This window comes from Camelus dromedarius, chromosome 27, assembly GCF_036321535.1.
Source record: "Camelus dromedarius isolate mCamDro1 chromosome 27, mCamDro1.pat, whole genome shotgun sequence".
Classification (NCBI taxonomy): Eukaryota; Metazoa; Chordata; class Mammalia; order Artiodactyla; family Camelidae; genus Camelus; species Camelus dromedarius.
The window spans coordinates 5,839,428-5,866,526 of NC_087462.1; the positions used below are offsets into that span (position 1 = coordinate 5,839,428).

The following is a 27,099-nucleotide window of genomic DNA, read 5'->3' on the forward strand; positions in this document are numbered from 1 at the left end:
GACTGTTGATACAAAGACACTGAGAACTAATTGGGTGCCAGGGACGCAGCAGGAACAAATCCCCTGTCTAGTGGGGAATGCAGTGCACAAATGACAGTGTCACATGTGTGCACAGAGAATAATATTTACATTTATTAAATGCTTGCTGAGTGCCCAGCCCTGTATAATTGGCTCCCAGAAAGACACTGCGCCCCCCCGCCCCGCCCCCCCCCCCCCCCCGTTCTTGGGCCTTTCTGCCTGAGGGACCTCCATTAGGGCCTTGCCTCATGGTTAGTGAATCTTCTCCACACCACTGTTAGTCAGGCAGCATTCTTAACCCCGTTTTACAGATGGGGAAACTGAGGCAGCAGAAAGTTAAAGGCTTGGTGGTGTTGGAGCCTAGGTCTTGCTGGCCATGGAGCCCAGGCCTGAGCTAAGCCTGTGCAACCTAGCGCTGACCCAGCACCCCCCTCCCCCGCCTTCCCGCCCCGCAGTGGTCACGCCACCATGTACCAGGCCTGCGCTGGGCGGCTTCCAGCCCTAGGCCGGCTGGGGGAAGGGTGACCTCCCGCAGCCACCACCACCGCCCGCCCTCCGCGCCCTCCAGGAGCTGGGCCCGGGCCAGCCCGGGCCAGCCCCGGCCAGCCCCGCCCCCTCCCGCCCTCCCGCAGCGGCCCAGCTGCAGTGGGCCGGGGAGGACAGCGATGGGGGGACCTTGCCCCGGGGACTGGAGGAGGGGGCGAGGCCGGGCATCCCCACGAGGACACACACACCTGCCGTCCAGGTACAATCGTGTCTCCTCCCCAACCCCCTCCACCGTGGCGGGGCCGAAGGCGACTAGAGGGGGCGGGTCGGCCCAGAGGGGGCGGGGCGGGGGCGGAGCTACCAGTGAGGGCCGCTCGGCCGGGCGGCGGCGCGCGGAGGACGCACGGGCGGCGGGACTCTGGGACGGCAGCGGCTGGAGCGCGGGAGGCGAGTAGGACCCGGGCTGGGTCGGGGTTCGAGTCCGGTTCGGGGTTCGAGCGTAGTCCCCATCCCACCCTACCCCACTCCAATCCCGGGGCGGGATCTCGCCGGTCTCTACCAGCTGCTACCTCCAACTCCATCAGCTATGCCCAAACTTTCCGGACTTTTGAGTGTTTCGGTCCCCGTGCCTCTGTCCCGTTCGCATCTTTGACCCTGTCCCTGCTTCTCTCCCCCAACCCCATCTCCCATCTGTACCTCCGTGCCCCTTTGCCCCATCACTGCCTCCCCTTTGCTCCTCTCCCATGTCTCCGTCCTCCTTTCTATCTCTGCCTCGCCACCTCCCCCCTCGTCTGTCCTCCTTCGCCCTCCTCCGCGGCCGGGCCAGAGCCAGGCCCCAGGCGGCGGGAAGGCGGCCGAGCGTCCGGCCAGGCTGGGCCTCGGCCTGGCTGCTGAGCCGGTGTGGGGAGCGGCAGCTGTTTGCCATTAGCGGGGGACCCCCGCAGGCCCCGCCCCCTCCCTGCACGGGGCGGGGTCCCCCTCGCTCCTGTCTTAGGGGCGGGAAGACCCCAGAGACGCCCAGGCTGGTCTGGGAGGGGGGCTTTAGAAAGACCCCGCCCGACATTCAGGCCTGCCCCGGACGCAGCACCCCTTCCCAGGTCCTCCTACCTATCCCCTCTTGGGGTGTCCTGTCTCCCTTTCTCTCCATGTTTCTCTGTCCTTTCCCGTGTCCTCCCCATCCTCCAGGAGTCCTATAAAGGGAGAGGAGCCTCAGCCACAGACACCCACCGCCACTACACTTCCCCCCACCATCTTCTTTGTCCACGTTGAGTCCACACGGAGGACAGATGACTGGAGACCCTCAGACCTCAGTCTGGCTGTCTGGGAAATGGGCAGAGGGATGTGGAGAAGGGGGTGAGGGTGGCTTGGCTGGCAGTGGGGTAATCCACCAGGCTTAGGATTCAAATCTAGACCCAGCCACTTCCCGCTTCAGTGACCCTGGGCAAGTCACGGTGCATTCCTGTGACCCCAGGTACCTCCTCTGTAAAACTGGGTGATAACTACCTACCTGGTAGTGTTGTCGTGTTGATCAAATGAGTTGCCAGGATGATGATTATAGTTAATATTGTTATTCACCCCACTCCTCTCCACCTCCAGGGGTCCCCGCAGGGGACCGTTCCTGCTCCCTGCCTCTGGTCTCTCTCAGGTCCCCAGAAAATATTTTTGATCAGCTCTCTGTTGTGCATGGGGTGAGCCTCGAGGCAGGTGGAAAACCAAATTTCCTACAATCAGTGACTGTGTTCCAGGTATTGAAAGACGGAGAAGTGAGGACAGAGACGTGGAGAGACAGGGAGAGAGAAGTGAAGAGAGACGCAGAGAGACAGACGTGGAGAGACGCAGAGACGGGGAGAGAGACGAAGTAAGACGCAAAGCAAGTGGGGCGTGAGACAGGACAAGCTCGGCTGCCCCTGGAGCCCCAGCCCCGCCTTCATGCCCGGCAGGTGCCCCATCTGGCCCATCCTCCCAGGTACGCCCTGCCCTGGTACCCATAGGCTGGAAAAGGTCCTCTCTGGTGGTGTGATGGGCTAGGACCTCCGCAGCAGGGTGGCTAGAAGTCAGACAACAGAAAGGACTGGCCAAACTCAGGAGGAGTGTTGGGGACAAAAGTGCCCTGGCAGGCCTCCAGGGATGGGGGGGCGGGTTAGTGAGAGGCCCTGATTGTCTCTCTCCTTTGCAGCCTCCAGGCATCCCCTCTGACTTCCTCCTCCCACCCCTGTGACTTCCCGGGCCTTCACCCGGCCTTCTGTCCCTGCTGCGCCCCCAAGCCTCCAGCCGGACGCATCCTGAGGGGGGAGCAGGAAGTTCTCGTGTAGCCCGTCAGCGAAACTGTTTATTTTTAGAGAAAATTGTTTCCATAAAGGGGAAAGGCTTTACTCCTCATTGCCTACCCTCAACTTTCCCTACCACTCCCCCACCCCTGCCTGGCTGACCCAGCTCTGCTTTGGGGTCCCCAGCCCTGAGCTCTAGTTCTCTTTGTGCCCCTGTGTCTCTGTCTCCCAGAGTCCTTGCAGGAAGACTATCTCCCCATTAGTGCCCCAACCCTCTGCCCACCTAAGCCCCCATCTGTCCCGGTAGCCAGCTCTTGGCCTGGGCTGAGGGGGGAGGTGCAGGAAGGGTGGGGCCTGTCGGGCTTAGGCCCCCACCCGCCGGCCCTGGGGTGGGTGGGCCTTGTGGAGGCGGGGCTGTGGGAACAGCTGGAGCCTGTCCAGGGGCTGGACAGATGTGCGAGCGGACCATGAGGATTGGTTTCTTTGTTCCAGGCCATGGGGGCCCCCCACCCTTTTCCACAGCCAGGCCGGTTGTGTGCCTATGAGAGGGTCCCACGCCCGGGGGAAGGGGGAAGTTCCAGGGGAGACAGTGATGGAGGGGGGTGGCCACATCCCCTTCCCTCCCCCTGCAGACTCCTGACTCCAGGCTCCATCACACCCCGTTCCCAGGTAAGCCTCAGCCTGTGCTGCAGGCGGTCTGACTCACGTCTTCCAAGTGACTCTCGAGGGACATCTGCAGCAAGAGGATGGCCCAAGTCCTGCACGTGCCAGCCCCCTTCCCAGGTCAGGGGTCTCACTGAGAAGAGGGCCCTGCTCTGGGGTTGGAGGTGGGGGGTCACAGTCCTTTCCTGGAGGCCCAAGGAAGGATACAACCCTGCCCTGTGAGGCGTAGGGGAGGGGAGGGGGCCCTCCTTGAGGGGGTTGAGGGAGGACATGGCCCTACCCTGAGGACTTAAATGGGGACAGCTTGGCTCTGCACCGGAGGGTCTTCCAGGGAAGGAAGTTTGTCTGAGTGTGGAGACAAGGTCTTGTCCTGGTTGGGGGTCTGAGACCAGAGACAGCTGAGTGATTGAGTGCCTGGTGGGCTCCCATCCTCTGGGCAAATAAGCCTTGACTCTCCCACCTTCACCCGGAGGAGGGGACCACAGTGTTCAGAAGCGCTGGCATCTCTCCCCATCCCAGGGACCCCTGGCCCAGCCTCCCCGCCCGCCTTCCCCGCCAAGGAGCCCGACCTGCCCTACTCCGTGGAGACGCCCTATGGCTACCGCCTGGACCTGGACTTTCTTAAGTACGTGGATGACATTGAGAAGGGCCACACACTACGGCGGGTGGCTGTGCAGCGCCGGCCGCGCCTGGGCTCCCTGCCCCGCGGCCCTGGCTCCTGGTGGACCTCCACTGAGTCCCTGTGCTCCAACGCCAGTGGGGACAGCCGCCACTCAGCCTACTCCTACTGTGGCCGCGGCTTCTACCCACAGTACGGCGCCCTGGAGGCCCGCGCCGGCTTCAACCCTCGCGTGGAGCGCACGCTGCTGGATGCCCGTCGCCGCCTCGAGGACCAGACGGCCACACCCACCGGGCTGGGCTCCCTGACCCCCAGCGCGGCCGGCTCAACGAGCTCATTGGTGGGTGTGGGGCTGCCACCCCCGACTCCGAGAAGCTCGGGACTGTCCACGCCGGTGCCGCCCAGCGCGGGCCACCTGGCCCACGTGCGGGAGCAGATGGCTGGTGCCCTGCGGAAACTGCGGCAGCTGGAGGAGCAGGTGAAGCTGATCCCCGTGCTCCAGGTGAAGCTGTCGGTACTGCAGGAGGAGAAGCGGCAGCTCACGGTGCAGCTCAAGAGCCAGAAATTCCTAGGCCACCCCACAGGGGCCCGGGGCCGAAGCGAGCTCTGCCTGGATCTCCCTGAGACCCCCGAGGACCCGGTGGCCCTCGAGACCCGGAGCGTGGGCACGTGGGTCCGAGAACGGGACTTGGGCATGCCCGATGGGGAGGCAGCCCTTGCCGCTAAGGTTGCCGTGCTGGAGACCCAGCTCAAGAAAGCGCTCCAGGAGCTGCAGGCAGCTCAGGCCCGGCAGGCCGACCTCCAGCCCCAGGCCTGGCCACCACCGGACAGTCCGGTCCGTGTGGACACCGTCCGGGTGGTGGAGGGCCCTCGGGAGGTGGAGGTGGCAGCCAGCACAGCTGCCGGGGCCCCTGCACAGCGAGCCCAAAGTCTGGAGCCCTACGGGACAGGGCTGCGGGCCCTGGCGACTTCCAGTGGGGCTGAGAGCCCCCCTGTATTCCGCAGCCATGAGGTGGTGGAGACAATGTTCCCAATGCCCACTGCATCCACCAGCAACGTCCACCTGGTGAAGAAGATCAGCATCACAGAGCGCAGCTGCGATGGGGTAGCAGGTGAGCCATAGCGGGCCAGGGAGGATGGTGGAGGGTCCTTCTTTCTTCCTCTGAATGCCAGGGTCCGGTCCAGCCCTGGGCTTCCACCAGACAGACCAACTCCAGCTTTCAGAGCCTCAGTCTTTTTCTGCAAAAAGGGCATTGTTGTGCTGCCGACTCAGTGCCTCTAGGGACCATGTGAAGAGATTGATTGTCTGTTAAGTGTGTGTGCTCATGTCTAGCATGTTGTAAATGTCTAGAAAACAGGAGGTCCATGGGGGAGGATCCCCATGGCTGTTGGTTGCTGGGCAGAAAAAATCCTCCCTGTTTGTTCAGTTCAGTAAGTGGCAGGAACCAATCTCAGACCATGAAAAGGAAATATATTATTCACATAATTTGGGGACAGCTTCAGGTGTAGCTGGATCCAGGTGCTTAAATATCATCAGGAATCTCTAATTCTTTCTTTCTCTTCCTGTGTGCATCCTGGAGGCTTCTCTCTCAAGCGAGCAAAGATGACCCCACCTCTACGGGCATCTATCCTTGCAGCAACATGGACTGGGATCCCCTCAATCCAGATAGCACCAATAAAAATCCCAGGGGTGGCTCTCCTTGGCTGGCTTGGGTCATGTGCCATCACTGAGCTAATGACTATTTCCCTCATTGCCCAGGCCCAGATCCTGGGGATAGAGGAGCCCCACCCAAATCCTCAAGGAGGAAGGGGTTGCTCCCTGGAGGAAGTGCTGAGTCCTCATGCCAGGAAAGGGGATGTGGGATGTGCAGAATGGCAGCTGCCCCACCACCGCTGTCCTGAGGCCCCTGGGAGAAACTGCCAGAATGATTCATAATAATAACAGCTGTTCTTTATTGAACACCAGCCTGGTGCTGAGTGCTCTGATAAGTGTTTCCCCCATGGAGGGGCTACAAACAGTGGGCTGTGCAGCCAGGCAACCTGGGTTCAAATTCCACTTCTTAGTGTGTGACCTGAATGAGCGGCGTCACCATCTCCGGGTCTCAGCTTCCCCATCTGTGAAGCGACAGAATAACGGTCTCTACCCCTAGGGCCCGTGTGAATTAGCGCACTCAGTAAGCACTCAGTCAGTGTTTGTTGCTGTTTCTACTGATGATGTTCAGGTCAACTCCATTTACATCTGGGGAAACCGAGGCTCAGGGAGAAGCTTCACTTGCCCTGTGTCACACAGCTGGGATCAAAGCCCAGGCCGGCTTGAACCTGCAGCCAGGCTCAAAGGTGGAGCTCAGATCCGCATCCCAGCCTCGAATGTCAGATGGTCAGAGCCCCATGGAGGGACCAGTGGGCACAAGCTGGAGGGCGGGGACCCAGCTGTGTTTTCTTGTTTCCCCATGTTGTTCCTGGCCAGCTCTGGACTCCACCCCTGGGTTCTGCGTCTATCCCAAACATCCAGCCCTGCGACTCTGGCCCCCAGCCAGGGGCTCCGCCCGGCCCAGCCTCAAGATCTCTTGAGAGGCAACCTCCATTCCAGAGATGCTTCTAGGGCAGCCATGGGGTCTCCTTCCTTCAGGACACACAGACGTAGTGATGCCCCACACTATGCAATCTGCTGTCCCCAGAAAGTTCTCCCTTATGTCTCCCTTAACTCCCTCTTGCTGCAGCCAGCCTCAATCTCTGCCATGCTTGTGCCGAACTGGCATGTGCTAATTCATTTTAGCGCCTTCTCATTCAGCAAATGTTTATTGAGTGCCTGCTATGGGCCAGACTCTTCTAGACACTGGGGACACAGCAGTGAACAAGACAGACAAAAGCCTCTTCAATAAACAGGAGACCACAAGAAACAAGTGAAGAAGTATCATTTCAGAGGACACATGTTTGAAGCAAATAAAACAGGGGCATGGGGTGGTGGCCTGGGTTCAAATTCTCATTTCCATGATCCCTGGCTCTGTGCCCTTGAGCAAGCTGTTTAACCTCTCTGTGCTGCATTTGCAGATTGGGGGTCCTGATAGCCCAATGTCACCAGATCAGTGTGAGCTTAAATGCGTCAGTTGGTGTTGGTTCAACGTGGTACCAGGCACTGGTGGTTGCTCAAGGGTTAGCTGTTGGCTCTTTGAACCAAGATGTGAAAGGAAAGAAGCAGTCGGGTGATAGCTTGACAGGTGTTTGGACCACATGTTCTTTTAGGTCGATCAGCTCAGAGGATGAGTCAGGGAGGGCTCCCTGGGAGAGGAGGCAGCAAGGAGCCCAACCTCTCTGCCACCTAGAATTTGTTCACTGCAGCCAAGAGCAGGGATGGTAAGAGGCAGCCTTCCTCTTAGGCTGGCAAAGGTGGGTGAGGTAGGCAGAGGCCTGGAGACCCCATAAAGTCTCAGCCACCCCTCACCTTTCAAAGGCACCACAGAGATTAGTGGGGGAAGGAGCAGCCAGGCACATGCATCCATAGGGTCTGTCCAAGGCTCTGAAATTTCCTGTGCTCTTGTTTGAAACATTCCTATGAAAGCAATTCATATTCTTTGTGGAAGGTCTGGAAAATACGGAAGAATCTACAACACAAAGTAAAACCCCCATCAACCCACCACCGCCCAGACACAGCTGCTGTCAACACTTCTTCTTTCCTTCCATTTTTTCTGTAATGCGGAAAATAATATGTAGTTTTCAATTCTGGCGACACCAAGCTGATGGAATTTGCTGTGCTGCCTTATTTTATTTTTAAAAGCATTTAGGCAGCCCTGACTATGGGCCAGGGCATCATTTGATGCCCATTTCATATTTTAATTCATTTATACCTCCAGGGCCCCAATGAGGTGGGTGGTGTTTTTAACCCTCATTTTACAGATGAGGAAACTGAGGCACAGGGAGATAAAGGAATTTGCCCACAGTTCTCAAAGCCAGGATTTAAACTCTTTGATTTCTTTGATTTAACATTATGCCAGGGAAATTTCTTAATTCTTTTTTTTCCCTTAATTTTCTTTTTGTGAAGGGGAGGAGGTAATTAGGTTTACTTACTTATTTTTTTTAGAGGAGGTACTGGGGTTTGAACCCAGGGCCTTGTGCATGCTAAACGTGTGCTCTACCACTTGAACTATACCTTCCCCGCCTTAATTCTTCTTAATTGCTTTACACACCATCTCCCGTGGACTCTCTCCCTTCCTGCACTGGTTGGCCAAGTGATTTAAATTTTTAAAATTTTCTTTTTGTACTTAAGGAGCCCAAACCTGAGTTAATCTAATTCTTTGGCTGGTGGCAGCTAGCCCCACTGGGCTGCACATGGCACCTGTCTTGTTTTGCTTTAATTCTTTTTCCAACTTCATCTTCCATCTTTATTGCTGAAGGTTGACAAATATTTTCAGCTTTGCAAGGCATCCGATCTCTATTGCAACGACTCAGTTCTTCCCCACCCTCCACACCACCTCCAGCTTTACTGCGATATGTTTAATATACAGAAAATTGCACATTTTTAATATATACATTTTGATGAATTTGGTGCCTCCGTTCTGCCTTTGTAGCATGTAAGCAGACATAGACAATACATAAATGAACGAGCATGGTTATGTGCCAATAAAACTCTATGGGCGGACACTGAAATTTCTATTTCATACAGTTTTCACATGTCCCAAAGAGATTCCTTCGTTTCATTTTTTTGCAGCCATTTCAAAATATAAAACTGCCCACAGGCTGTGGTTCACCACCCTCTGCTCAATCACACCCTGCCCTCCCCACTGTAATATCATTCCTTGCAACCCACCTTCCAGAAGCTATATAGATATCTTAGTATTCTTAAAAAATATGCCCTGTTCCTGTTTAATTTCCTAAAATGGTATTGTGCTTTAGGGGGGAAAAAAAATCTCATTCTGTTTCCTATTTTTTTCTTCCTTACACACTGTTTTCGAATTCTCCACCCTGATGTTTATAAATCTGGTTTGTCTCTTTTAATGACTGTGTAGCTTTCCGCCCTAGGTATGTGTTCTTTCTTATCTGATTCCCCCCTTGGTGGGCACCTAGGTTACTTCCAGCTCCTGGCTGCCGTGAACGGTGCTGGTACTATCATTGTCTGCTCCTTCCCGAGGGATTGCTGGGTCACAGAGAATTCAGTTCACTCCAGATTTTGTCTGGTCTTCTCTGGAAAGGGTCTTCTTGTCCACACTCCCAGCAGCCATGCTTTGGTCTGAGGTGCCCATTTCCTCACGTCCCTACTAACATATAGTTTTATCTGTCTTTCTAAATTTTTGTCCATCTTATGCTGGTGCCAAGTGGTATCTTCTTGTTTTAATTTGCATTCCTTTGGGGAAGGGACCTGGGGTGTCAGGGGGGACACAGACAGCATCCCCTGAGTGGGATGCTGCGGTAACCACACTCAAAGGAGACGCCACCGGGGAAACAGAATAAAGGAAAATTAGCATTCCTTTGACTTCTGGTGAGATGGGGCACCACCGTATATGTTTAATAAAAATCCTCTGTGAATCACTTACTTGTAGTCATTGTCCATTTTGCTTTGGGCAATTTTGAGATATACCTGGCATATTCCAGAATAGGGGTTGTCAAACTATAGCAGGCAGGCCAAATCCAGCCCACTGCCTGTTTTTATATAGTGAGCTCAGAATGGTTTTTATGTTTTTATTTATTTTTATTTTTAATGGAGTTACTGGGGATTGAATCCAGGACCTCATTTATGCTAAGCATGTGCTCAGCCACTGAGCTATACCTACTCCCACCCTCGGTTTTTATGTTTTTAAATGGTTGAACAATGTGAAAAGAAGAATAACGTGCAATTATGAACAAAATTATATGAAATTCAAATTTATGAGAACACAGCCACACCCATTCATTTAATATGTACTGTCGAGGGCTGCTTTTTCTCTATTTGAGAACTTATGGTCCACTTAGCCAAAAATATTTACTCTATCTGACCTCTTACAGAAAAATTTTGTTGACTCCTGTTCTAGGAGATAATTCCTTGCCTGTTTTTGGCGTTATGACTGTCTTCCCACAGCTTGTATCCTTCTATCAATTAATTTTGCCTAGGAGTCCTTTTTTTTTTAAAACCAAATAGATATCTTCATGTTGAAATAGTTAAACTCATCATATTTTTCTTCTTTTTAATTTTAATTTTTTTCCACTTGTGAGATATAATTGACATAACATGATATTAGTTTAAGGTGTACAAATTACTAATTTGATATATGTGTATATTGCAAAATGATTACCACAGTAAGTTTAATTAACATCCATCACCTCACAGAGTTACAGTTTTTTTTCTTGTGGTGAGAACTTTTAAGATCTACTCTCTTCGCAACTTTCAAATACACAGTACAGTTACCATGCTGTACATTAATATCCCCAGGACTTATTTGCAAGCAGACCTCAGAGATATTGTGGGTTTGGTTCCAGACCCCTGCAGTATAAAGCAAGTCACACACTTTTTTGGTGCATATGAAATTTATGTTTACACTGTAGTGTAGTCTATTATGTGTGTGGTAGAATTAATGTCTAAAAAAAGTACACATCTTAATTAAAAAATAGTTCATTGCTAAAAACCGCTAACTATCAGCTGAGCCTTCAGCAAGTCCTAGTCTTTTTGCAATAGTAACATCAAAGATCACTGATTACAGGTCACTGTAACAAATAAAATAATAATGAAAATGTTTGAATTATTGTGAGAATTACCAAAACGTGACACAGAGACACGGAGCGAACAAACACTTGGAAAAATGATGCTGGTAGGCTTGCTCAACGCAGGGGTATCACAAACCTTCAATTTGTAAAAAAAATGCAATATCTGCAAAATGCAGTAAAGTGTAGCCCAATAAAAGAAAGTGTTCCTGTATCTTATACCTGGAGGCTTGTACCTTTGGACCACCTTCCCCCATCCTAGCCATCCCCCACCTCTGGCAGCCGCCAATCTGTTCTCTCTGTATCTTGAGTTCGGTTTCTTTTGATTCCACATTTAAGTGAGATCGCCTCGTACTTTCCACATGTGGTTTGTGCTTAGAGGACTTTTTTTCTTAATTGACGTATAGTCAGTTACAGTGTGTCACTTTCTGGTGTACAGCACAGTGTCCCAGTCGTGCATATGCATATATTCATTTTCATATTCTTTTTTATTAAAAGTTATTACAAGATATTCAATGTAGTTCCCTGTGCCATACAGAAGAAATTTGTTTTTTAACTATTTTTATATATAGTGGTTAACATTTGCAAATGCTTAAGGGACTTTTTAAAGTGGTCTTTCCCTTTCTTGAGGCCCCCAATATTCTGCTACATTTTCTTCCTGTCGCTTTGTAGTTGAGCCTTCATATTAATCCTACAGAGGTTTTTTTTCTAAGAAAATGTTTTATTGATGTATAGTTGATTTACAATGTTGTATTAGTTTCTGGTGTACAGCATAGTGATTCAGCTATACATACATGTATATATACATATTCTTTTTCATATTGTTTTTTGTTATAGGTTATTATAAGATATTGAATATAGTTCCCTGTGCTGTACCATAGGACCTTGTTGTTTATCTATTTTATATGTAATAGTTTATTTGGTTAATCCCAAGCTTCTAATTTATCCCTACCCTCCTTTCCCCTTTAGAAACCGTAAGTTTGTTTTCCATGTTCATGAGTCTATTTCTGGTTTGAAAATAAGTTCATTTGTCTCATTTTTTTAGAGTGCACATAAAAGTGACCTCATATGATATTAGTCTTCCTCTGTCTGACTTACTTCACTTAGTATGATAATCTCTAGGTTCATTCGTTTTGCTACAAATGACATTAATTATTTTTATGGCTGAGTAGTATTCCATTGTGTGTGTGTGTGTGTGTGTGTGTGTGTGTGTGTATACAATTTCTTTATCCAGTCATCTGTCGATGAACCTTTAGGTTGCTTCCATGTCTTGGCTACAGTATATCGTGCTGCTATGAATACTGGGATACGTATCTTTTTGAATTGGAGTTTTCTCTAGATATATATGCCTTGGAGTGGGATTGCTGAGTTGGACTTTAGTTCTTTTTTTTAAATGCATACACACACATATATATTTTTTTCAAATTCTTTACCATTATAGCTCATTACAAGAAATTAAATATAGTTCCCTGTGCTATACAGTAGGTCCTTGTTGTTTATCTGTTTTATATATAGTAATGTGTACCTATTAATATCAAACTCCTAATCTATCCCTCCCCCCCAACCCCGGATTTTAGTTCTTATAGATAAATTTTGGTAACAGTTTACCCTGTCTCCCGGTGGAATAACAATAATAACTATTATCAGTTTTATTATCGTTATTGTTATTTCAGTATTGCAGTGTCTGACCTTGAACTTCTCAAGCTGGAAGGCGCCATCCAAGCTTTTGAGGGGGCGGGGCCTGCTTCCCCCCCCCCCCCCCCCGGGCAGGACTGGCCAGAAGGCTGCTCGACTTCACTTTTTTTTTTTTTTCACTTTTTAAAAAATTGTGGTAATATACATGTAACGTAAAACTTACTTTCTTAAGCATTTTTAAGTGTCTGGCTCAGTGTTAATAAGCACATTCACGGTGTTGTGCGTCCATCCCCACCTCCATCTCCAGAGCTTTCCCATCTTCCCAAACTGAAACTCTTGCCCCAGTCACCACCGACTCCCCACCTCTGGCCCCCATCCCCTGGCAGCCACCAGCCTACTTTCTGTCTCTATGGATTTAACTCTCCTAGGGACCTCATGTAAGTAGGATCATGCAGTATTTGTCCTTTTGTGACTGGCTCCTTTCACTGAGCAGCATGTCACTCCACCTGATTTTCTGAGCCTCCCAGGCGTTTACATCAGGAGGCTTGAGTTCAGACTGACATTGAGATTGTCATCTGGTCCTTCTGCCTCCTGACACCTTCCACTTGGCCACACAGTGCTTTTGTTTGTTTGTTTGATGTGAATTTATTGACAAGGCTGAGAAAAATAAAAATTAGGAGATTCACATTAAAAGCCGGCGTTGGATCTTGGGTCCCCTCGGGAGTTGGAGTTCCGGCTCTGGAATCAGCCCAGCCCAGCCCTGCCCTGGGCTCGGACGCCGTCGGAAGTGTTTATGGCCAATGTGTCATCTGTTCAATGTGCTTTACTTGTGCTGAGTGTTGACTCCCTGTTCTTAGCTCAAGTCAAGTGTCGCCCACAGACTTGAGGAAGTAGTTACTGTCAAAAAAAAGTTAACCGTTAAGGGGAATTAAAATGAATTGGTCTGCAGAGCCCATGGCTGGTGGCAGGAAGGGGACATCCTGGGGAAGTGGTGACAAGGAAGCCACATATGGCCTGGGAGGACCTGAGAGGGTTCCGAGACCCAGGCAGCCACTTGAAGTGGTGACTGGGTTTTTGGGATCCCCAGCTGGGGGAGCACCCTTGAGGGCAGGGGTGGGGGCTGGGTCCCACAAGGTCACATATGTTCTCAGACCAACTTGGGTGGGCTTTTTCTAATTGTGATAAAGTGTGCACAACATAAAAGGTACCATTTTAACCACATTTGAGTATCCAGTTTGGTGGCATTAAGCACGTTCACATTGTTGTGCAGCCATTACCACCATCCATCTCATTTTCATTGGCCCAAACTGAAACTCTCCCTGGGTGGGGTTTTAATTTTCATTTTCTAATAGTCCTTATTGTTTCTTTTTCATGATTATTAACAGAACACCTGCTTCACTAAGTAAAGAAGGAAGCCAGATACAAAATGATTACGGCATAAGTCTGCTTCTGTTAAAAAAATTATAATATTAAATCTTATCAAAATATAGTTTACAATTCTCCTGAATTAACAAATTGTTCTTCAAGTGCTCTTGATGTGCAGGTGTTGCTCTAAGCTCTTTCCCCGACATTACTGTCTTTAGTCTGTACGACTCCATGATGTAGGAAATGTCATTTGTCTGAGGCACAGAAAGGTTAAGTGACTTGCCTGAGGTCACACAGCACTTCTGTGGGAGATTTGAGTCCCTACTGGGACCACTATGCTTAGCTGTGGTTTCCAGACACAATGCTCAGTATGATGTCAGAGTCGGGGTCACAAGCCAGGATTACGGGGTCACATGGTCCTCCCTGATCCTGACCAGCTGTGAGGTAGGAAACAAAGTGTGGTTGGAATTGGATTCTGCCACTTGTTAGCTGGGTGACCCTCTGTGCCTCAATTTCCTTATTTGTAAATAACCCATCTTCTGCACGGGCTGGGAAGACTTGATGAAGAAATGCAAGAGTGAGCCTTCAGGGCACCTGGTTCTGTGACCCCAGGAGGCAGTTATTATTACTGTTCTTATTTTGCTATTGTTGCCCAGAGTGAGAGCCTCTTTTCGTGTCCCGTCAGGTCTCCCACAGGCTCCTGCAGAGTCGTCCTCCTCACGCACGGAGTCTGAGGGGCCCTCCCTGGCACAGCCCGAGAAGAACACAGGCCGGGTGCCTGCCTGTGATGCCACCAACAGGGAGCCCACCAGGCAAGCAGCCTCTCAGGAGTTGGAGTCACAGGAGGCCGGGGGAGTAGGTAAGTGGGGGTGGCCGCTGAGAGGGCCAGGCACCAGAGGCCCAGGGGTGGGGTCTGGCTTTGGGAGACCCTCACCACACCACCCTTCCCCACCAGGTGGGGCCCAGGCAGGCGTGCGGTCCATCATGAAGCGGAAAGAGGAGCCCGCAGACCCCGAGGGCCGGCGGAGGAGCCTCCAGTTCGTGGGGGTCAACGGCAGGTAAGAGGACTGACTGGTCTCAGCCCCTTGCTTTTATTCATTCATTTAACAGAAGCACAGCAGACAGATGAGGAAACTGAGGCCCAGTGGGGCCCAGGGGGCTGGCTCCAGAGCCTGTGCAGTTACTGCTCAGCCATCCTGCCCCTCAGGAGCTGCCAGACTCCACTCGCCTCCCCGCTGGAGCTCCTGGTCCAGCGCGCTCTCGGGCACTAATAGGCAGTTTCAGTGCAGCATGGTTGGAACAATAATGGGGGATGCTTAGGCAGCATGGGGCCCTGGAGGAGGCAGTGATGGCTCCAGGAAGTCACTGATGGAGGGGACACATGTCTACAGGACAAGCAGAAGCTTGCAGGGTGCAGAGTGGGGGGGCGCGGTCCCTTGGTGGAGGGCACAGCCTGGATGAAGGCTCAGAGCTGGGACGGAGCACTGATGTGAGAAGCAGGAGGACTGGGGAATGATGGTCAGGGACAGTTGGGGGACGTGAAGCGTGGACTTTGTCTAGAGGGAGCAAGAAGCACGAGGGTCCTATGTGCAGTGGGGTGAGGGTCTGAACCAGCATAACACCTGTGTAAAGAGCAAAGCAGGAAGGGTATCAAAGGATGGAAGGGAAAAGCAGTGCCCCTCCCTACCCCCAAGCACGATCACAAACATAGCCAGTATTTACTGAGCACTTACTGTGTGCCAGGTGCTGTAAGCGGCATCCCTGCAGCCCTGTGAGGGTGATACTGTTATTATCCCCATTTAACAGATGGGGAAACTGAGGCCCAGAGAGGTCAAGTGCCCCTCCCCCACCACCTGCAGTGTCTCCCCCAGGTATGAGTCCTCATCTGAGGACTCCAGCACGGCAGAGAACTTCTCGGACAACGAGAGCACAGAGAACGAGGCCCCGGAGCCGGAGGAGAGGGTCCCGAGTGTGGCCGAAGCCCCCCAGCTCAGGCCCAAGGAGATGGCAAAGGCCAAGACCAGCCAGGAGGAGTGCCAGCTGTCCCGGGAGCCTCGGCACATGCCCACAGCTGAGGGGGCGTCAGGATCCAATGCAGAGGAGGAGATCCGGTCTGTTTTCTGTGTGGGAGGGATTCAGGCAGGGCCTAGGGGGACAGAGAGGTGACTTCCACCTCAAATGCCATCATTCAGACCCTCTGAGGGAAACTCCCATCAGTCATGCACACCTTAGTCTGAATTAGTGAACAAGTACTTTTCTCCTGGACATCTGAAGGTGTGGAGATTTTGATAAAGGGCCTGATGGGGGCAATTTGGGCTGTTGGGGCTAGGATTTAAGGGGCAGGCAGTTTGTCCTTAAGCCTCCCACCTTCTTTGGGACATTTGCCCCACCTGCCCCTCCTGTTTATGTTTCTTTTTCTCTCCCCTGATGAAAAATCTGCCCTCAGAAAAAGATTTTCCATCTGCCACTGGCCACTTGGAATTTTGGCCTTTGCATCCACTTTGTCTTGGGGTTGGTATGTTCTTCATGTCGGCCCCTGGGGGTACAGTGTAAAAGTGTGTCCCCAGAGAAGGGGGGTGTGAGATTCCACCACTCTGGTAAGCCCTGGCAGGACTGGGTGAGGGCCACCCTGGTGGAGGGAGTTGAGGCCCTCTCTGAGCACCGCAGCTGGATGTGGGGAGTTGAGGGCACTCAGGAGGCTGAGGTGGGTGCTCCCAAGATAAACTCCCCATTCATCTGCCCCTGGCAGGATGGAGCTCAGCCCCGACCTCATCTCAGCCTGCTTGGCCCTGGAGAAGTACCTGGACAACCCCAAAGCCCTCAGCGAGCGGGAGCTGGTACGCTGGGGCCCTGGGCCTGGGGTGGGGGTCTCCTTCCCTCCACCCCCACCCCAGCTTCTCTTCATCTACAGTGTCTTTCTACTCCTGCCTCTTGAGGATCCAGGCTGGAAGCTTGGGGTGGGTGGGTGCTTGAGTCGTGGGTCTTAGAGATGCGCAAGGGAGGTGAGGAGGGGCCGAGGATGATGGCCTGCCAGCAAAGCTGGCCTTGGTTTGTTCCTTCAGGGGCTTGAGGGAAGGAGCTGGATTATTTCCCTTCATGGGTGTCTGCACTTGCCTTTGAAGATCACATCCAGGCTGGAGATGCTCACCCCTTCCTCTGAAGGCATATCTGGGACGGCAGTGTCTACACTTCCTGTAGGGTCTTGGGACGGGGACACTATACTTTGCTCCAGGGGGCTCGTCTGGTTCAGAATGGGGATGTCTACACACCCCTTGTGGGGCTTCATCTGGGCCCTCACGCCCCCTTGTCCTCCCCAACCTGCATCCAGAAAGTGGCCTACACCACGGTGCTGCAGGAGTGGCTGCGCCTGGCCTGCCGCAGCGACGCCCACCCGGAGCTGGTGCGGCGCCACCTGGTCACCTTCCGGGCCATGTCAGCGCGGCTGCTGGACTACGTGGTCAACATCGCCGACAGCAACGGCAACACCGCGCTGCACTACTCCGTGTCCCACGCCAACTTCCCCGTGGTGCGGCAGCTGCTGGACAGCGGTGAGCCCGGCGGGGCGGGACGAGGGGTTCTCTGGCAGGCAGGCTGGCTGACACCCTGGGTTTGATAATCTGATGGGGGAGCACTGCCCTCCCAGTCTGGCGGAGGAGATGCCACCCTCACAGTATGATGGGGGAGACACTGTCCTCCCAGTCTGGTGAGGGAGGTACAGGCCCTACCTGTGGCCCCATTGTATTGGAAAAGGCAGACATGATCTTATGGAAAACTAGTGGCCCTTCCACCACCCCTAACGACCCCTGTATAATGAAGGTGACACCTCTGGAACCCTACTCTGAGGGAAGGACGTGGCCTCTGGTCTGGGGATTGGAGAGAAGTTGGGGTCCTCAATTAGTCAGGAAGAAAGTTGCCCTTCCTTGGTGTGATGGGGAAGACACGGCCCCCTCGTCCGTCTGATAAAGGAGGCAGAGCCCACACTCTAAAGGAAAAGACAGGGGCCAGTCTGAAAGGTGACTGGGGGCTCTTCCAGATTAACGAGGGAGACACAGTTCCTACTTTCAGCCCTAAGTGTCGGTGCCAGTGTCCGGGGGGCCCCAGTCTGCTGGAGCAGATGCAGCCTCCACCTCTAGGAGTCCCTCCCATAATGGAGATGGATACCCGGGGGCAGAATGGGGTTCTCAGGCCAAGAGAAAGGAGGAATTAGGCCACGCCTAGCCTGATGGAAGAGACACAATACCCAGCGCTCGTTATGGGTGGTGAGCAAGGCTTCCAGTCTGACGGCAGAGACGTGGCCTGGTCCTCGGGGACCCTCCCCCAGCCTTGAGGCACACTGGCCAGCATCAGGGGACCTGTGGGCTGATGTCCTCCTGGCGCCTCCCCTCAGGCGTCTGCCAGGTGGACAAGCAGAACAGAGCCGGCTACAGCCCCATCATGCTCACCGCCCTGGCCACCCTGAAGACCCCGGATGACCTCGAGACTGTCCTGCAGCTCTTCCGGCTCGGAGACGTCAACGCCAAAGCCAGCCAGGTACGGGCCCTCGGGGCTGCGTACCAGGAGGGGCCTTCCCACTTACTAAGGCCTGGCTGTGCCCCAAACCCAAGGGGAGGGTTCCCACCCCACAGGTGAAGAAACTGAGGCTCAGAGAAGTATTTGTTTCCTCTAGGTCAAATTAGAAGAGAGGGGACTTGAACCTGGCGGTCCAGCCCCTGAGCCCCATTCTTAATGAACTGCCTGTCAGGCTGCCTCTGATATAGGACCCTGTGATGGAAACAGGAGGGTGTGGGAGGACATGGGGTTCCTCAGCCTCTCAGCCTTTCTTAATCCGACACCATCCCACATCCTGCTCGGTAATTTACTGAACAGCAACTGGACACTGGGGACTGCAGTATTGGACAAGCAGGCACAATCCCTACCCTCCCAAAGCTCACCAGCCAGCCCAGAGCTCCAGGAGCCCAAGCATGGGAGGCTTGGAATGGGTTCGGACTCAGGGCTGCAGGAAGCCACTGGGGGTGTTTAAAAGCAGGACATGTGGGGTGGGCTGCCTTCTGGTTTGAAATCTCCCTTTGGCTGAGTGATAGGGAGCAGAAGCTAGGAGATTATGGAGGTGACTGGGGTGTGGACGAGTGTCAGGCAGAAGAGCAGGGCAGCCAGGACCCTATGAGGACAGCGAAGAGGGGAGAGATTTGCAACAGCCTACACGCAGTGACAAAAGGGGCATGCTGTGATGACACATAACAGAAGCTGCTTGCTTTTTTACTGTTTTCTTTCTTTTTAAAATTCTTTTGGTGGTTTAAATTTTTTAATTGAGGTGAAATGCACATAAGATTAACCCTTTTCTACTTTTTTTTTTTAATTAAAAATTTTCTTTTTTTTGGTCAGGGGTGGGTAATTATGTTTATTTAGTTTTTAGATGGAGGTACTGGGGATTGAACCTAGGACCTCATGCATGCTACCATTGAGCTACTTCCCTCCCTCTGATTTGATTTTTATGGAGGTTTACTTGGCACACAGAATAGTGTACAATTTTTAGCTCAACATATTTTTACATACATCTGTGCCTATGAGTTAGGAACCTGATTTAGGTGGGTGTAAGGGTGGGGAGGTATAGAGTGCCTCCCCGAGGAGGAGACATTTAAGCTGAGACCTGAGAGATGAGAAAGAGCCAGCAGGAGGAAGAGGGACCAGCAAGTGCAAAGGCCCAGTGGTAGGTAGGATTATTTGAGGTGCAGAAGGAGGCCCTCAAGTGGAGGTGCTGTACTCAGGAACCATGGAAGGTTCTGGAACAGGGGTGTCACGCTCTGCAGTCTGCATGATCCATAAGCCTGTTCCTTGCCCTGCCCAGGCGGGGCAGACAGCCCTGATGCTGGCAGTCAGCCACGGGCGGGTGGACGTGGTCAAAGCCTTGCTTTCCTGCGAGGCGGACGTCAACGTGCAAGATGATGACGGCTCCACAGCCCTCATGTGCGCCTGCGAGCACGGCCACAAGGAGATCACGGGGCTGCTGCTAGCCGTGCCCAGCTGCGACATCTCCATCACCGACCGTGTGAGTCCCCATCCTGGCGCACCCCGGGGAGGGTAGGAGCCCAGTGCAGGGCGTCAGCATAGAAAACGGATGTTTTACAGGATGGGAGCACAGCTTTGATGGTGGCCTTGGACGCGGGACACAGTGAAATTGCCTCCATGCTGTATTCCCGCATGAACATCAAGTGCTCGGTGAGTCTCAGTCTCCGCCGGGCAGCGGAGGGGGGCGGGGGTCCTCGGGGGGCGGATGGTTTAGGGGGCCTATGTCAAGGACCGTGTGGTCAGCTGCTTGTTGAACCTTCCCGCTGCCCCCGTGAGGAAATAAGGCACAGAGAGCTGAGACTGCAGCCCCAGGCGACATCACAATATTCGAACCCAGATCTGTCTGGTTCCAGATGCATGCCCTTCGTTACCACACGGAGGACCTCCGCTTTGACTCGAAGCATGCAGTGTATTAACGGCCTTGAGAGGTCTCACTGTAAAGAGACCTAACCTAGCTGTGTCTAACTCAGTATTTCTCTGATTAGACCACAGAAATCTGGGTTTTTGGGTTTTTTTTTTAAATCATGCCTGTTAGCAAAACACTCTTTTGGAAACCTTAACAGGAGGGTAAAGTTGATACTTTCCGTGTCCTGAGTGCTTGATGGAGGAGACAAGCCCTTCCAGTCTGATGGGGGAGACAGGGGTACACCTCATAAGTCTCCAAAGCCCTGCCCTTGTCTGATGGAGGAGACAGTCTAAGGGACTGTGTACCAGGTGCCTCTCAACAAGTGTGATTTCTTGAACCTCCCACAATAACCCAGTTCAGTTGCATAAAGTACTGTTATTATTTCCATTTTTTAGGTGGGGAAGCTGAGGCTTAGAGTGGTTACACTCCTGGCCCAAAGTCTCACAGACAGGAGGGACAGGGACCTCGGGGTCTGAATCCAAACCGGGGTCAGGAGCCTCGCTGCTCCTTTGCACTTGCCTGAGGCATGTCTGGGGCTGGGTTTGAGGAGGGTGTGGTGGATGTCGACCACAGCAATTTGCCAGGAGAGAGAAGGTTGCTGAGACATAAGCCACGTGGCTCTCACCTGGCTTCCAGGTTCTTCCTGAGGCTCCAGGTCTTTCTGGCTTCACTCCTCAGGGTGTGAGGACAGCTGAGCCTCAGGTGTGGCGCTCAGGGCATCACCTGGGGATCAGCTCGGGGCTTCTTTTCCTCAGCTGGGAGATGAGGGTGATGGGGCTGGGTAGTGTCCTGCTATACGATGTGTTGTCCTGCTCCCAAGGACTGCTGAGGGACAAACCCCACTCCTCCATCACTGTCCACCTGGACCACTGCCGCTACCCCTGCCCTGGTTCCCTAGCTCCCACCCTCACTGCCCCTCCAATCTGTTCTCCCCAGAACAGCTAAGGTCACTCGTCGGGGTCCATCCCACCTCTGCTCACAGACCTCTATGGCTCCCACCACCCCACTTGGAGAAAAAGCCAAAGTCATCCACAAAGCCCACCAAGCCCTGCTTGACCACCCTCACCTGTCCCCTCTCTCCTTCCCCTCTGCCTTGCTCACTGTGCTCCAGCCACACTGGCCTTATCCTTGCCCCTGCCTCAGGGCCTTTGCACTTGCTGTTTCCTTTGCCTGGACTGCCCTGCCCCTTAGCTGGCCCCCCACCATCACCCACTCTCCACATTCATCACCTTCCATTCCTACTCCTTCGGGAGAATCCTCTACTCCATTCACATGTGTGTTTCTCCGAAGCATCTCCTCCTCAGCGTTGCTTCCTTGAGGCCAGGAGGCCAAGGCCTTTTCACTCACTGCAGGTGCAGGGCCAGCCAACAAAGTTGGCACCTCGAAAGGATGCCAAGTGAAAGGAATCCTGCTTCTCGTTTCAGTTTGCCCCGATGTCTGATGATGAGAGCCCTGCGTCATCCTCTGCAGAAGAGTAGCTGTGAGGGGGTGGTCCCCAGAGGTGCCTCTCCTCGGGGAAGGGGGTGCCAGGCAGCCCCAGAGTGGAGCCTCGTCCCTCATCCCTCCTCCCTGGTCCCCTCCCTGGCCAGCCCCCAACCCATCCCCACCAAGGCCCAAGTCTTCAAGGCAAGTGGGTTTTTCTTCTGCTTCCCGGGGGGAGCCCCCAACAGCGACAAGACTTCAGCTATAAGCTGGTTTTTCCTAGTACCCCAGTTCAAAGCAGCCGCAACGCAGACCAGAGCTAAATTCTTATATAATTGGTGCCAGTGGCTGATGCTGGGGCGTGGGTTTGTGAAGAACACTGAGAACAATTGACTGGCAATATACGTGGAGGAGGGTGAGAGGGGAAAAATATTGTATTTTTAAATCATTGTCAGGGGAGAGGGGAAAAAAATCAGGTTATTTGTTGCCAGATTTGAAAGTCACTGGAATCGCACATTTTCCTTTGAATCCTGAATGTTACTACACATGGATCGGATCGCGTCTGGAGTGGCGTAACGCCCCCTCGCCACACCTCCCCCTCCATTTAATTGTCTGGTATATAATAGCATCTTGTCCACTCCCACCCGACCCCAGACGGCTTTCTTAGTGGAATTTTCTTCTGGTCTCTTCACACAGCAGATCCTGTCCTTGTCACCCGGGGTAGGAAATGTCATTGTTTCTTCTGCGTTCTGCTTGTTGTCACAGCCAGTGTCACCCCTATTCAGGTGGGGTGGGGTGGGGGGAGCTCAGGACCCAGCAGCCGAGATGTGCCAGCAGTTCCCATGGAGAAATTACCCAGCAATCCATCCCCTCCCTGCAGGGGGGCCCTGGCAGATACTCATTTTCCTAGAAAAATCCTTCAGACCTGGAGACGCAGGAAATGAATCCAGTTCCCAGAGTGGCCGCTGCATCCCTGGGCTTGGCACCCCAGTGACGGGGCCATCCTTGTCCTCTCCAGACTCCAGAATTTCTCTCCTCAAAGGAAAGAAAACAGGGCATGAGACTGTGGCAAAGCATTGGCGCAGGGCCAGCAACGCCATGTGTGCTCCATTAAAAGTTGGCTGCCCCCAAGGGCTCCCAGTGCAAACTTAAAGAGACAGGGCTTTGCCGAAAACCAAACAAGGGCCAGCTGGGTTTTTTTGGGTTTTTTGTTTTTTGTGTGCTTTTTTTTTTTTTTGGTTTTCAAACAACCTACAGGCTTTCCAGAGCTGCCTGGAATGGAGCCTGCTGGAAATGGGGCTCTCCCAGCACACGCAGTTCCCTGCATGACCTGTTTTGTCCTGAGAATCTCAATGCAGTTTTTTCTCATTCTTTCCTTTTGTGACCAAAAAGAAGGTGGGGACCAGGTTTTGAGTCTCAAAAAGTGCCTTGTGACTGGACAGTGAGACCCCTAGCTCTTAGGTGTCCTGCCCTCCCTTGTCCATTTCTCAGCTCGGCCATCAGGGTTGAAGCCAAACCCCAGCAGGACAGAGCAGTCCCTTCGGCCCTTACATGTTCATTCAGTAAAGCTAAGTGCAGGCTTCTCTCCTAGAAAAGTAGGTTTCCTGGCTTGATAGAGTCCGGCTTGCTTTGATTCTGATGGAAGGGATGTTTCCTAAGACAGAGAGCTTGGATGATGAAAGGAGACATCCCGGTTTGAGTGTGTGTGTGTGTGTTTGTGCACGCGCACACACATGTACGCATAAACTGGAGGGGGGACAGAACCCAAGCTGACTTGGGGTGAGCATTAACAGAAGGCCACAGCTCTGGGCAGCTTTGAGAAGTGGTACAAAAGTTGTGTGCCTGTGTGTCTGGCCCTGGAGCCAGTGGGTGTGTTTATTTGAAACTTCCAGAAGCAGCTCTTTAAACTGCGCCCCCCCCACCATAAGTCCGTATTTATCCCTGTGTTCTCTTGTCCCCTACGCCCATTGGGCTTGGCGTGTCAGTCTACAGGGGTCCTGCCTCTGACCCTGCTCTCTTCTCACATGTACTCATGACCTTGAACTTCACTTTCCGACCACGGTACGTCCATAAAGTCAGTATTACACTTAAATGAAGTATTCCTTTTTGTAATCGTTTTTTAGAAGGTAAAGGAATTTAATAAAGCTACCTTATGATAATACCAAAGCATCTGTATCTGGTCTTGTTTCACTGAACTCATCCTGAAGCTTTAAAATCGATCTCTTTTTAAAAACTGACTTACTTGAACAGTGTTCGACGCTACAGAAAAGTGGCAAGACTATTACAGTAAACTCCCTTACGCTCTGCCCTACACTGGCACTGTCCAAGACTGTAGCCACTAGCCACCTGTGGCAATTTCCACTTAAATGTAAATCAACTGTAATTAATTCATGCTCAGTGGCTGCATGTGGCTGGTGGCTACTGTACTGGGCTGCAGAGACACAGAGCCACCACCACTGTGGCAGAAAGTTCTAATCAAACCCACTGTGGACAGCTCAGGAAAATGTGGTCACTGTTTTTTTTTTTTAACTTGTGACAAGATCATTTATAGTGATTATAAAACAGCAAAATTTTAAAAATACAGAAACATTTGGCATGGTGGAGGGTGCCATGGTCCCTCTTGGTAGAAATGCCTGCCATTTTCAATACTTTGGAGTATCTCCTGCCAAACCTTTTTCTAATAGGTTGGGTATTAAACTATTAAATTTTCTAATAGGTTGTTTTGCTGTTGTATTTTTTATTGAGGTATCATAGACATTTTGTGTACAAGTCATGTACAAAAGTGTACAGCTCCATGGTTTGTTTGTTTTGAGTTTTTTTGTTTTTGTTTTGGAGTGCGGAGGTAATTAGGTTTATTTAGGCTTTTTTAAAAAGGAGGTGCTGGGGATTGAACCCAGGACCCTATGCATGCTAAATAAGCAAGCACTCTACCACTGAGCTATACCTCACCCGCCAGCCCCATGGATTTTTGGAAAGTGAACCTTTCCACGTCACCAGCACCAGGACAGGGAGTGGAACATCCTCAGGCACCCCCCGCCCCACTGAGGCCCCGGGCCACTCTCCCCTCTCCCCTCAAGTGTAGCCGATGATGGATGATTGCTCTCTTGATTATCACTTCCTCGGTTTTTCCTCCAGACTGTTCAACCAGGAGATAATGGGGCGTTTTCAGACAGTGTAGGAAGTCCCCAACATTTTATGTGAAGTTGTGTATTTCTGAGCAGAAGTTCCACTGATCTTGTCAGTTTTCCAGAAGGGTTTGTAACCCAAGAAAGGGCCTTTTGAAAAATTTTTAAAAAATTGTTTCTCAGGGGAGGGTGTAGCTCAGTGGTAGAGCACGTGCTTAGCATTAAAATAAAATCTAATTACCGCCCCTAAAAGAAATTGTTTCTCACAAGCAATTACCCAGGACTGTTTCGTCATCTTTGTGACCTTGTTCAGCTCAGGCTTAAGACCCCATTCTCCACTCCCTAAACTCCTTGTCTCGCTTTGGTTTTTAAAAATATAGCTATGTTTATTTTTGTGGCAAAATATACATAACAAAACATTTACCGTCAAAACTATTTTTTTTAATCTTTCATTGGAGGTACTGGAAGTTGAACCCAGGACCTCGTGCATGCTAAGCACGTACTCTACCACTGAGCTATACCCTCCCCCCAAAACTATTTTTAATTGTGAAGTTCAGTGGCATTAGGTACATTCACATTGTTGTGCAATCATCACCACCATCGACCTCCAGAACTCTTTTCATCTTCCCAAAGTGAAACTCTGTCCTCATTAAACATTAACTCTTCAACACCCCCACCCACCCCCGCCGATGGCAGCCACCATTCTACTCTCTGTCTCTATGAATTTGACTCCTCTAGGGACCTCTTGTAAGTGGAATTCTGCAATATTTGTCTTTTTGTGACTGGCTTATTTCACTTAGCATAATATCCTCAAGATCCATCCATGTTGTACCATGTGGCAGTATTTTCTTACTTAAAAAAAGACTGAATAGGGGATGGGGGGTATAGCTCAGTGGTAGAGTGTGTGCTTGGCATGCACAGGGTCCTGGGTAGCTCCATTAAGGGGGGAAAATAATGATAAATACAATAAAAATATATGAAAAAGGAAAAATTTTTAGAAAAAGATTGAGTAATATTCCACTGTTTGCATTTGTTTATCCATTCATCCATCAATGGACACTTGGTTGCTTCCACCTTTTGGCTGTTGTAAATAATGCTGGGTGTACAAATATCTCTTCAAGTCCCAGCTTTCAATGGTGGGGGTCTATACCTAGAAGTAAAATTGCGGGGTCATACGGTCCTTCTATTTTTAGTATTTTTAAGGTACAGCTGTGTTCTTTTCCATAGCAGCTGTACCAATTTCCATTCCCACCAACCAGTTTCTCCACCTCCTCACCAACAATTGTTATTTTCTGATTAAAAAAAAAAATTAGTAGCCATCCTAATGGCTGGGAGTGGTTTTTGCTTTGTTTTTTGGAAAAGAGGTAAGTGGCCTTTTGGAAGGGAGCATTTATATGTCAGGCTGTGGTTGTGAAATCAGGAACGGCCTATCACGGGAACATCCTACCCCAGCTGATAGGAGAGCCATCATTAGCCCATGGCTTAGAAAGGTAAGAACTTGCCAAGGTCACAGGTTAAAAACTGCAGAGCCAGAAACTGAACCTATGGTCTTATCTCCTCATTTACTCAGCATTGTACGTTAACCCGCTGCCTTTAGGCACAGAGACGGTGAGCCCGCTACCAAAGGTCACACAGCCAATGGTGACAGAGTAATCTCAGCATCAAATGCTCAGCCTCAGGAGGGTGAGTGATGTTATAAGTGCCGATTCCGGGGACCCAGCCTCATACCCAACCACTTCGACATCTGCTAGCCACTCTCGGGCCGGACCAGGGGGGTTCTTAATCTGAAAATCTGAGGATGGCCTTCTGGGGTCCTGAACCCCAAAACTGCACAAATTCCAAAAATGTATGGATGTTGGGTACGTTTTCCAAGGAAGATTCTCTCCCATTGCTTTCATTAGATCTCAAGGTCGGGGGCAGAGGGTAGAGCTCAGTGTAGAGCATGAGCTTAGCATGCTTCAGGTCCTGGGTGCAATCCCCAGTACATTCAATTAAAAAAAAAAAAACAGAAAAGCTTAAAAAAAAAGATTTCAGAGGAATCTGTGACCCAAGGGAGACTAAATATATAAGCCCTAAGGGTGTCCCCAGCTCCATGACCCCTGTAAAATATTAAAACATGAGCAGCCCCTGGGTCTTGGCAAAAACTACCTCAGGGCAATAAGCTCTGGGCCTGGGGTTGGGGAGCTGTCAGACTCTGATGTTCAGTGAAAATCACATTTCCTAACGTCTCTGTTGTAGTTTCTCTCCTCCATCCTGGGCTGTGCCTTTTCTGTCTCACCAGCTTCTTCTCTTTTCTCCAATGTCTGCAATTGGGGTGGGGTGGGGTGGGGGTCTCTGAACCTGGTTCTTGGACCTCTT

General features: G+C 51.5%; 1 protein-coding gene across 4 annotated transcripts; it reads left to right on the top strand.

The window, feature by feature from the left end:
• The first annotated feature begins 677 nt into the window (after positions 1-677).
• KANK2 (KN motif and ankyrin repeat domains 2) lies at positions 678-23,782 on the top strand. 4 transcript variants are annotated; one of them, XM_031437222.2, is made up of 13 exons: positions 678-763; positions 2,250-2,470; positions 3,441-3,554; positions 3,954-5,165; positions 14,408-14,581; positions 14,678-14,780; positions 15,594-15,833; positions 16,472-16,559; positions 17,051-17,270; positions 18,110-18,252; positions 19,568-19,768; positions 19,849-19,938; positions 21,619-23,782. In XM_031437222.2, exons 3-13 carry the CDS (start codon positions 3,518-3,520, stop codon positions 21,670-21,672), a joined length of 2,562 nt encoding a protein of 853 aa, XP_031293082.1. In that variant the 5' UTR covers positions 678-763; positions 2,250-2,470; positions 3,441-3,517; the 3' UTR covers positions 21,673-23,782. The 4 variants fall into 4 exon arrangements, with proteins under 4 accessions (XP_031293082.1, XP_064336299.1, XP_064336297.1 ...); XM_064480229.1 differs by lacking the exon at positions 678-763 and adding an exon at positions 858-951 and having other exon boundaries at positions 3,404-3,554; XM_064480227.1 differs by lacking the exon at positions 678-763 and adding an exon at positions 858-951.
• Positions 23,783-27,099: the final 3,317 nt, after the last annotated feature.